Source organism: Coptis chinensis, chromosome 7, assembly GCF_015680905.1.
Source record: "Coptis chinensis isolate HL-2020 chromosome 7, ASM1568090v1, whole genome shotgun sequence".
NCBI classification, from domain to species: domain Eukaryota; kingdom Viridiplantae; phylum Streptophyta; class Magnoliopsida; order Ranunculales; family Ranunculaceae; genus Coptis; species Coptis chinensis.
In genome coordinates this window covers 1,226,942-1,238,997 of record NC_141462.1, presented here as the reverse complement: position 1 = coordinate 1,238,997, position 12,056 = coordinate 1,226,942, and the positions used below count along the sequence as shown (strand labels likewise).

The 12,056-nt window shown below is 35.1% G+C and overlaps 2 protein-coding genes across 2 annotated transcripts; both read right to left on the bottom strand.

Moving 5' to 3' along the window:
- Nucleotides 1-1,410: 1,410 nt before the first annotated feature.
- LOC147485046 (calmodulin-7) lies at nt 1,411-4,147 on the bottom strand. The gene is made up of 2 exons (XM_086570482.1): nt 3,920-4,147; nt 1,411-2,161 (listed from the first exon to the last, which is right to left on the bottom strand). Exons 1-2 carry the CDS (start codon nt 3,993-3,995, stop codon nt 1,788-1,790), a joined length of 450 nt encoding a protein of 149 aa, XP_086426608.1. The 5' UTR covers nt 3,996-4,147; the 3' UTR covers nt 1,411-1,787.
- Nucleotides 4,148-5,701: 1,554 nt separating this feature from the next.
- SIP2;1 (small and basic intrinsic protein 2;1) lies at nt 5,702-9,717 on the bottom strand. Its single transcript, XM_086572407.1, has 3 exons — nt 9,319-9,717; nt 6,311-6,571; nt 5,702-6,085 (listed from the first exon to the last, which is right to left on the bottom strand). Exons 1-3 carry the CDS (start codon nt 9,634-9,636, stop codon nt 5,774-5,776), a joined length of 891 nt encoding a protein of 296 aa, XP_086428533.1. The 5' UTR covers nt 9,637-9,717; the 3' UTR covers nt 5,702-5,773.
- Between the last annotated feature and the right edge of the window lie 2,339 nt (nt 9,718-12,056).

Below are 12,056 nucleotides of genomic sequence, written 5' to 3'. Positions count from 1 at the left end.
ACAATTTGTCATATATCCATATGGAGTTTTGAAGTTTAATTAAAACAATTTGTTAGAAAATTAAATTGAGTTTTCAACTTCCCATTAAAACGTAGTCACAAAATTGTATATGTTATTGAGTAAGTTTTCAAAAGAGCCGGTGCATATGCATTAGCCTATTTTATAATTATTTTGTAATTTTCGTTGGTTATTTATAATCATTTGATCTTATTATTAGTATAAAATTGATAGGCAAATGGGAGTCATTCTATCCGGATGTTGTAAATTGTCTTAGAATAAATCAAATGAGCGAAAAAAAAACATAAAGAAACATTTTTAATTTTTCGAACATGGTCTTACAAATGCCAAAAAGGCAAAGAAAACACAACCTTGACAAACAACTCCCACGCGGTGTGTTCCAAGATGATGATTTTGTGGGCTGCGAACATCCACTGGTTATGCCAATAGTTTGGTGGTCTTTTGTTTACTAAGGAGAAGCAATTGCGATAGCTTACTGAGAATCAAGGAGCTACCGCGATTCCATTATCACTTGTATAGAACAAAGTGATGTGGAACTATAGAAATTGCGTTATGGCCTTTACGAGACCTATGTGTATATATTTTTAGAGCCTAATGTCACATAACAATTGAGAAGAATGCTGGTACCTAGTAAAATTTAGTAGCACCAGTGTATGGGTTTATTCAAACATTCGAAAAAGGTGGGTTCTACTATTTTGAGTTTGGCTTCCAACACAAATCAGTTCCATTGATCTGTTTTGGTTTCAGAATATAACACATTTTGAGCGAATGCGATCCCTCCTGCTACTATTAACATCTTTCTTCCTGGTCAGAATCCTGTCGTCACCTTTCTTCTGCCTTTTTCTGAGTAATAAAAATAGAAACAACCCCAAATTATCAGCAAACATAACTCATAGCACAAAAACTATTAAATTCTGGTTGATGACATCTATCATTCTATGTGACCTGACCTGCCTGTAATACTAAACAACCATGTTGCATTTTTTTTTATTTTTTTTTTTCGATAATCAACAACCATGTTGCATTAAAAATCTGTTGTCGCACTTTTCTATTTATATATCCAAATCAGTCTCCAGAAGTGCTATGTAGATTCTATATAATTGGTGGGGAATAAATTCGTCCAGATATTGGTTGTATGTAATAGTTTATTAGACCTTGCTGAAGGGTTTCAAACAGCCAACACTCCTCAGTATATCCCTCTTACAACTCAACCAATTTTTTCTTGAACTAGAGAAGATAACACTAATACAACAAAGAACACGATTCTTTTTGTTGGTAAATAAAATAATTACTAATCAGCCTTTCTAGTTTCTACATTGCGTACAGAGTTCCCAGAGACTATTAGATCAAGTTCCAGAAAACAGATATAGTTGATTAGTAGCTAGCCAAAGATGATAACAATGCCGTGGGCGATGGTTGATAAACCGATCAGGTAAACTGGAGAAAGGGTTACAAGGTGGGAAAAAGAAGGAAAGGGTCATAATTCAAAAGTTCAAACCAGTACAAGTAAAATTCCAAGCCAAAAGCATTCACACAAGAATAATAACAGACGGGATACGTCAACTAACCACCTGACACCACCGAGATATGCAGCATTAATACCCTTTCCACTTCTAATTCATAATTACGAGTTCCTAGGACTGACCAAAAAGAAAGAATTCTGATAATAATTATCTGCCAAATTTTCTCTTTCTTTTAAAACCTTAATAAACATTATGATTTTTTTTTTTTGGGGGGTGGGGGAAGGGAAGAGGAGTCGGGATCAATCCTCACTTAGCCATCATGACTTTGACGAATTCCTCATAGTTGATTTGTCCATCCCCATCCACATCAGCCTCACGGATCATCTCATCAACCTCTTCATCAGTTAACTTCTCGCCAAGGTTGGTCATAACATGGCGAAGCTCAGCTGCAGAAATGAAGCCATTTTGGTCCTTGTCAAACACTCGGAAGGCCTCCTTGAGCTCCTCCTCTGAGTCGGTGTCCTTCATCTTCCTAGCCATGAGGTTGAGGAACTCTGGAAAGTCAATGGTACCATTTCCGTCAGCGTCCACCTCATTGATCATGTCTTGAAGTTCTGCCTCTGTAGGGTTCTGTCCCAACGACCGCATAACAGTTCCAAGCTCCTTGGTGGTGATGCAACCTGCCACGATAAAATTCAACCAAGGGATATCAAACCTATATCCCCTGCACAGAAACGAAGTTGAACAAGAGTTGGAGATAAAGTGATAAACAAATGGTTTCCTTTACTCGGGACCAGTTAAAGGCATCACAATTAAGCGCTAGCTGAGAGATCATTTAACAACTCACGAGAGACAAAAGTCATGTCCATGCTGAAATTCAGCCTACACATACTTATATATGGTGTATGGAAAGAGCTCCGGCTCCGACTGTTTATGGTAATCCACAGCACTACAATCCTTACTTACAAACTCAATCTTCGAATGGAATTAAGGTGACATGGCAGATATTTTTTTAAAAAAAAAAAAAACATAGCAGATAGTGAACAAGATAGATGGAAAGAATGATGATAAATGATAAGATACATGACTTTGGAGAGGGATTCCTCACAGAAGCACTTCCTAGGTATCAGTCTAAGAGGGCGTTTGGCAACACGACTAAAAGCCACTTTGTAGCTTTCTAGGAGGATAAAAGGCAAAAGTTCGTTTGGTAATGTCCCAAAGTCAAGAAACCATAAAGTTAAAAAGACAAAAATATAGCTTTTCGAGAAGACCAATAATTGCTTTGTATGTAGCCTATTTTTCAGGCTTTTTCCTTTGGGCTTTGTGGCTTTTTATTGTGAAATTGGGAATGCGCACAAGTATTATTGTCTACCCGTGGATCAACCAGCTGTTCCGTCTCGCCTAGGTCACATGTTCAACTCCTCCCTCTAACAAGTTTCTTTTATTTATTTTTTCCTAAATTCCCACTTCTATATCTTAATATTAAAACTCTCACAAGGGATATTTTTCGAGCTCTAATAAAATTCCACATCATCTCCTATTAAAACGATAATTTCTCTCCTATTTGAAAAAAAAAACCGAATTTCTCTTCTATTATAACGAAAATTCTTCTCATATTAAAACAAATTCTAACACTTTTAATTAAAGCGGGAATATTTCTCCTATTAAAATGAGTCCTCCCCTATTGAAAATTAAGCCGAAATATAGCATATTTAATTAAAACTGGAATCATTTCCTATTAAAACAGAATCTCTCTCCCAATTGAAAAAACGGGTTTTTAAAACTTAATTTAAAACAATTTGTTATAAACTTAAAACAGGTTAGCGACTAAAACAGTAGTCCCAATTTTCTAAAAAAAAATATAAATGTTTTCAAAAGAGCCGGTGCATATACACGGGCCTACAAGCTAGTATATGATTAAATCTTATATAAAAACTTAAATTGTGCATAGCTAGTTTCAAACCCGGACCAACACTGAACCTAGCACCTACACTACTGGCTATTCTCCACTATACTCCTTTAGTTCATCTGTTTGTAATTTGTATTGAGATACTATAATATGTATAAACTCGGTAAAGACAAATGTAATTCATTTTAGAAAATGCTGTTTATGAAGCATTTTGAAATTTTGTTTACACCAAACAAACTTTTAACTTCTTGGTTTTTCAATCATGTTGCCCTCTGCTTGCCGCATTAAACACTAGTACTATATTTTAGTTTTAGATTTTATATCACATGGTTTAAAATCCAAGCCTAAATTCTATCCTTATCAATAAATCCCCTAAACAAACACGAACAATGAAAGCTGATCTAATTTGAACAAAATAAGACATATATAAAACTGATCTAACATTCATATATATATCATTTAAATAAAATAAAAACAATGAATGAATAGATCTATAAAAAAAAATATATGAAAAATGAGAATTTCGAACCATCTCCATCTTTGTCGAATAAGCTAAAAGCTTCTTTGAATTCAGAGATCTGATCGTCTGTCAATTGATCTGCCATTTTTTTTTTTCTTCTTCACAAGTTAGAAATGAAAACGCGTTTTCGTTCTACTCGTTTTGTGTGTTTGTTTTCCCGAAGAATTAGGCTTGTATTTATACTAACAAACGTTTGGTGGTCTGCACGCGTGGTATATTTTTATTCTCGTTGTCTTTACGCAATCTTTCGCTTTTTGCTTTTTAAATAAACTATGCAACGCGGTATCACCAATTTACTAACTTAACCTTTCTTTTTGGCTTTAACAAGGGCCGCCGTATTGACACTCCTATAAATGGGATTAGTACACATTATCAGATTGCCGCGAGATCCCATATTTCACGGCAGGCAGTTACTCGCAGCATTTTTTTTTTTTTTTTTTTTTACTTTAAATTTTGCGTATTAAACACACATGATATATGGATACCTTATTTTTTATTTAAATTTTTTTATACACTCCAAAAACAACACCAAAACCATAATAAAAAAAATATACAATCGAGTCATAATTTTGCTATCTCGCGGCAAATATTTTTATATGCTATAAGATTGAAGTCATCTCGTGATATTTTATACACTCCAAAATTGTGTTATAAGAGTCTTTTCATATGTTATAAGAAATTTTTGTGATCAAATTAATGAAGAAGAGTTTTGATAATTAATACAAGCAAAGACTCTATTTTAGTAAACAAAATCATCTCGCGACAACTAATTTTTTTTATGGTGGCTATTAAAAAAAATTAAAAGAGACCCACGGCAACCACCTTCCGTGAGATATGGGATATCGCGGCAACCCGATATCGTAGATTGTGTCCCGCGGTAACTGCTTGCTGTTAGTGTTTTTTGTATATTTAATGAAGGGGTGCTAGTACCGTTGAATTGGTCAAAGGGTGCTAGTCGGGGGTGCCAATATCGCACCCCTTTAATAAAGGAATGTAGTATTGTAAGAAGACTATGAGAATATCCTCATATGGTTGAGGGTTTGGATGTGGGGAGTTGTCAACATACAAACTTTTTTCATTCATGAGTTTGTCTACGTGAAGATATTCTCATAATAATGAGATCCAAGACCGTTGGATGTGTGATCCAACGGTCCGAAAATCAAAAACAATTTGGGACCGTTGTATGTCTCGGATCTGTCATTGTGAGAATATTTTCGGAGGAGACAAACTCATGAAAGGACACATATTGATTTTGACCTTGGCCCAATTCGGCTTATTCTTATCCACATATTCCTTTCCCTTTCATATGGTTTGAATATGAGGAAGGATCTAATTGTCTCCTAGTAAAATACATGAATGTACAACACGTAGTGAACGCGGAAGAAATTTGTTTATTAGTAAGCAGAGTTCCATGGTAGGGAATAAAGGTCCAAAACATTAATAAATATATATACTATGCTTTTCCCTTTTTTTTGTTAACATTAATGGTAATTTTCCTCCAAGACTCAAAGTCAATTAAAGTGTGTCTCAAAAAGGAATTAAATTCAGTACTATTTATCTGGAAGCATATGCTTTCAAAGTTGACGACATGTTTGCTAATAGACCTAAGCATAGACCCCATCAAGAATCCAGCAATGATTCATTTTGAGTCACACCATGTATTTTAAGCAATTCAGCGTGTGATTTCATTGTTTCAAGGCACGGTCGTGAGTGGGGATATGCAACTGACATGAACAAAGAGAATAATAATATACTACTACTATGGACTTATGGAGTATCATACAGCGTATCTGTTCAGGAATTGTCCACATTATAGTTTGATTTTGCTCCATCCACCCGAATGAATCACAACAATACTTTCAACTAGTGGAAATATGCAAACCTACAACAAGAAATAATACATAATTGTGCGATTAATGACCCTTCTACATGTAATGATGGAAGGTAGCCGAAAACGAAATCCAGTACAATATTTACAGATGGTTTGGGACAGATGGAGGAGTAGGAAATTAAAATGCATTCAATCAGACTTGGTTTCTCTTCCTGCTTTTGGGGATTGAGGAGCAGCCTGAATGTCCATACAGCTAACAAAGTTGCCTCAATCGGGGCAAGCCAATACACATATAGATGATCCTTGGTCATATGTTCTCCTCGAGCATAAGCCCACCCCATGGCCTGCCAAAATGAAAAAGGTTAAACACAAATTGCTGCATATGCTAGCTGCTTATATATACCACAGGAAAGCAGAAGCGCCGCTGCCAATAGCACAATAACACAACTAACTTTGTCATACCAACATATTAGGAAATTTCATGGTAGGGAAAAGTATGTCAAGTTTATTGGAAATCTATATAGAAGAAACAGAGGTAAAGATAATTCTTGCTTGAGTCAAGTACTTACAGAAGCTGGGTTCATGCATCCACCAGTTAAATCAGAACCTAGTATATGAAGAGCTATCTTGGAGACACTTGACATCCATGTTTTCAGGAAAAAGCTGTTGCTGCTGCTTTTAGAGAGCCCAAGTGATATGCTCACAATTGCGAGTGTGAGAAGCCCCTCTGTCAATGCCCCTCGATGGATATCAACATTTAAACGAGGTCCATGGCCAATTTCTGGTAAGTTCATAATTATGAGCTTAACAGCTGTAATAGAACCAATCACCTAAAACAAACCCGATTCCAGTAAAATGTAAAATTTGCATTAAAAATCATGGTATACATAGTTACCCAAACATGACCACAAACAATATTAGTCGAAAACATGGGACAACCATGCCATAAATGCTTCAGTTTTCCAAAATCTGTAGTATAGACTATAGTGTACATCCTTTCCATACGAAGGATATGCATGTGCATTTTATTAACAGTAAATGGCTTTTGCACTAATATTAACAGTAACCGCATACGTTTTGTCTGGATGTTTTTCAGCTTTGAACAAATTTATCATGTATTGGCAGTATCTAATTGGAAAATGAAACCCCCAACTTCCACACATTTCCTAATCAATATCCCATCCCAAATACCCTTGTGCTAGATGGTTCTAGCCTGCTTTTCCTAGTCCCTATCCTCCCAAGTAATAATGCAGAGAAAATGCCATTATTTGAATGGTAAGTTAATTTTGGATTGAGATGATAACCAGGAAAGGTGGGTAGACCCTTGTTATGGTAAGTGGTCTGTTGTCTCTACAATCTTGAAATTGCATTTATTTGCATGGAACAACATCACGAGTAACAGAAGAAATCTATAAAATGTCTTGTTTCCTGACAAAATGCAATAACAGATACCTAACAAGATAGAGGTACCTTAAGATACAATGTAACCACACTTTTTGATAGAATTACAAATGCAACAGAGTGTTCCGAATTGAAACTAGCTCCATCCTTATTGTGTAATGCAAATATGCAATTAGGTTGTTTCATTCCCGCAGAATATCTTTTGTAAGTCATATGGTGGCTTATATAAAAGGTAAACACATTAATGTCCAGCATATTAGAGTACATTACATTTCTCAGCAATCTCACAAAATCTCAATGTAATGGCAAAAACTGAGCTTGCACTCGGATTGTGGAAAACACTGATGGAAATACAGTTTATAAATGTAAATTGACTCTACGCAATTTATGATATGAAAGAAATAGACTCTAAATTCATACCTACTAGCTGCTTAACGAGACCCTCGTCCTACTTTCTCATTTTGCTGCAGTCCCCTTACTTTTGTTTGGAGTTTTATCTGATTTTCACATCGGGTTGTTTTCAGCGACTTTGAAATTTGGAAGTCAAATCTCGCCACATTTTTGGCGGTTTAGCCCTAGACCCTAGTCTACTGTGGGCTTTCATGCAGCTTGAACTGCTTATCAGCAAAGTAAGAAATAGTTTCCATTTTTCTCCCAACTAGCGACAACCACTCAACATATGTACGATGACCTAGGCTTGTAATAACCTCTAAGATGAAATCTGAGCAATTTGCAAGCCATGCATACCCCTCGAGCGTCAGCATTAACCAATCCTAAGAACTATCAGTTCAGAGAGGTTCTTCTAGTGGAACACAACGAGACTAAATGATAAAACACTTGAACAGGCATTTCACTGATAATAGACTGCTGGGTTTAGAAAATTTTACGGCTTAACTACATCTCTATCACTGATTTCATGATAGCCAGCCCCAGCTTCGATGTAACATATAAATTATGTCCTTAGAGGCTCTTCTGTTGACCTTCGTCTTTAAGAAACCCCTAAACCTTGGTTATTAAAAGATTAAAGGTATTCAAAGTTCAAGGAGAGCCTCTTGAATACTAGTACACTATCATAATACCATTAACACTTCCAACTTTAAATGGTCGTTTGATCTTGTTCACAGCTCATGGTAGATCTTTCCGGCTTACAGAGCTTGTTTCTCTCCAACTTCCAAATGCAAACTTTAGGTTCAAATTTTTTTATTAAAATTGTTAAATTTTTAGATCTTTTGAAAACTTTTTCGCTCCAGTGAATAATTAACTAAAACATTGAGGCTTGAGTTTTTTAAACATCTCCCAATGATATTCCCTTAGGTAAGCTGGAAACACCCTATGTTCATGGTTGAGTAAAGTGTTCCATGGCTCTTGAACAATAAAACCCGTTACGCCACAAGAATCACCATCTCACAGATCACTGAGAACTGTGTTTCCCATTTTTTCTCCTCTTAGTACCACACTACACTAACTCTTTACAAGAAACTGTTTTATATCAAAATACTTATGCTATGTACCGAAATCTATCAAATCCAAAATAGCAATTGCAGTCTTATTAAGATCGTTTAACTTTCCCTCATTTGATACTCGAGAAATGTCAAGTAGCAGAGGTTCGGGCTGTGCTTAGCAAATGCACATTAGTAATTCTCTATTATAGCAACTCTGCAAAGCAATCCCTTTCCTCTCTCCTTCATGACACTCTATAGATTGTCCATATCAATTTCGAAGTAATAGATACATATAACATTTCTATCAACTAGTTCCTGGCTCAAATACGGTAACCTCCTACTATTAATTTTTCTTACAAAGAATATCGAAAAGTTGAACTTAACATACACTCCCCTAAGAATTTTAACAACTACCCGCAAAAGTTTGTACCATAACATACTATAATTAATGCCATGCGGCATACTCAACAAGGGCGTATTTATTACTAACAATCCACAAAACAATTTCCATTGTGTTAGCTATCATTTTACAAACAATCAGGGATGGAACCAGGATTCAATGTCTAGGGGTGCAAGAGTATATGCAATCCAGTAATTGACAAATCTTTGGGGGTGCGACCGCCCCCACACGCACCCGCTAGATCCATCTATGCAAACAAAAATATAACAAAAATATATCAAACTCTACAACATTTAGAAGCAATAAAATGACTAGGTGTGCAAAATAGTCTAACCTGAACAGGGATTCTAACAGCAACATTGAACAAAAACCTAGTGAAATCCCCAGAAATTGCAGCAGACAGCAAAGAAAGAGGATTATAAGAACCCCCTTTACTAATTTTCCCCAACCATGCAAAAATAAACATGTTGGTGATATATAATGATATCTTGACTATTTCATCTATTGGTTCAAAGCCCAACTTTAGATATTTACCAATCAACTTAATCAAAACTCCTGACCATACCCACATGAATGAAAATATAAAATCTGCTATAACTAGTCTCATACTTGAAACTAATGGTGTCAGTTTATCTTTTTTTTTCTTCTCCATTTTTAAGATTCGAGATATGGGGTTGTAATGGAGAGGAGGGAAAATGTAGCTGAAGAATCTTTGACGGAATATTAACAAGTGTGATTCACTTTCCACGTAGGATTTGCTCATTATATGAAAAAAGATCCATGGGCTAATTAAACTGCCCGTCAACTTTGCAAACCCAACCCATCGAGCAAAATGCCACGAAATCTAAGAATCTTCCGAGATAATCGGCATCACGATATTTAACTTTCGATTTGAGAGTAAGTAAAAGTGTGTTCACCTGTGCAAGCGGCGTGCAGCTGGCTGACTTAATGGACTATGGACTAAGAGGGTAAACAAGGATTAGTACGTGTATTAAATTATATATATATATACTATAATTTAATCCGTGGCTACGCCGCTCAAGTCATTATGAAGGCGATTAAAAACTAAACCTAAAATTTATATGTAGTATATGGATTAACTTAAACATTGGTTGTAGTTTGCTAGAAGGAAGTAGGTTCTTAAAAGGATTATAATTGAACTGAGATTATATCGAGATGAATATACAACAAACATATACATAAAATTGATAGAATCCGTCTTAGGAATGTAAGCACAACTTCTAACATGTTGACATGTAAATCAAACATTTTCTAACCATCGTATACTAATTAATGTACCTTTATCATTGGGTGCAACACTTCTAGTCAATTTTATCTATGGACTTTTCCACGTGTTAGCAATGTCGCTTATACGCCCAATAACCCTTTCCATCCAATGACGGTGTACTACATTTCAATGCCCTTAACCCACTATTCTTCATGTCTTTGGTACTAATACAACTATAACAATAGTTTATCTGGAAAGAACTCAACATTTTAGTATCATAAGTAAAATTTAAATATTTTGCTTTTGTTTATATCTCGAAAAAACTTTAGACTACCATAAGAAAATTGATTTACGCTAATGAGAATTTGCAGACACATATTTTTTTTGCTAAAAGATAATTAATTAAAATAAATTAAAAGGTTACAAGAAAAAGGAATATGAGGGATAAGAACTGTCTAGTGTGAGTATCATCCCTCATATGTGTACCCACCTAATACATCGAAATATTAATTGATGAATCTAAAGTAAGTAATAAAATGGTTTTTCAAATTTCGCATGAATGGAGGCTGAGTATTCCACCATTTACTAACTCCTTTTTGTAGTGATGCACCATGTTGCGCACAACTGTCCGCACCTGCATTTGTTTCTCTCCATGTTGTTGTGACATTTGCAGACACATACATAATGAGAAAATTGGGAACATGCAAGTGCACATAAAGTAAAACAAATCAAAAGCAAAGAGTATGCAAAAACGAAGAGCAAAGTCATCCAATCACACCTCACCAAATTGTTGTTCATTGATGAAGTTATAGATATCCCAAAACTACTTTCTCTTAGAATAAAAAAGCTCTTTAAGCTCTGAAAACAAACCAACTACTTCCTAGGCGATTAATTCACTACTTTATTATATGGGTGACCGTTAACTCGTGGATACGATAAAAAAAAAACTAACAATTAAAATCTACATGTATGCTTTGTTGAGCAAAGTACATAACAATTAAAAGTACGTAAGTAAGATCATTTTTTTTTTGTCCTTTCTATGATAAAGAAAAGTAATAGATGGGACTAATACTAAATTATCAACAAAGCCAATTAAAAGCAATGCATAAAACTAAAGTAGCAAATATATTAGCCCAAGAGATAATAAAGAATGACATGTTCATCTAGTAAAACTTGTATATCATTATACAGTACAATGTATAGGAATCTTATATACCATTCTTTGCCACCAATATGAAGAACAAAATCAAATCCAAGCCAAACTTAGTTGCCACAAAATGTTCCGGTCAAGAACTCGGGCCTTAAAGAAAATTGTTGTTTACAAATTACTATTGATCGACCCTGAGACTTTTTAATTTTCTACATCCACAACAATGGAATATTTGGTATTACTGAAAGAAACACTTGGATGTCTCAAGCAGCAGCTCCAACCTAATTAAATTGAGATCCAGTTATCTTGGTTGTCAATTTGAACACAGACCCCCTGGTCTAATATGCCGAAAGGCATATTCTGATTTGTTCTCTCCAACAACAAATCATCATTTTGCAACCTCTTTTCATCTTGCATGGAGCTTCCAAGGTAGTACATGCCAAATTGCTAGCATACATAATAATGTCTCAATACAACATTACAATGTTTCTCCTTTTGTTGCTTGCATCATCCATCCATTTCTAAGTGAACACGCCACTCTCCTCAATATGTTTTCTCAAATGATTGTAGCAATTTGGTGTGGCTATGCTATTTTACTCTCTCAACTATCTAATGCATGCTAATGCTAATGTAACAACTATCTAATGCTAATGCAAATCATAGTATAAACGCAAAACCAAAAATATAAGCAAAG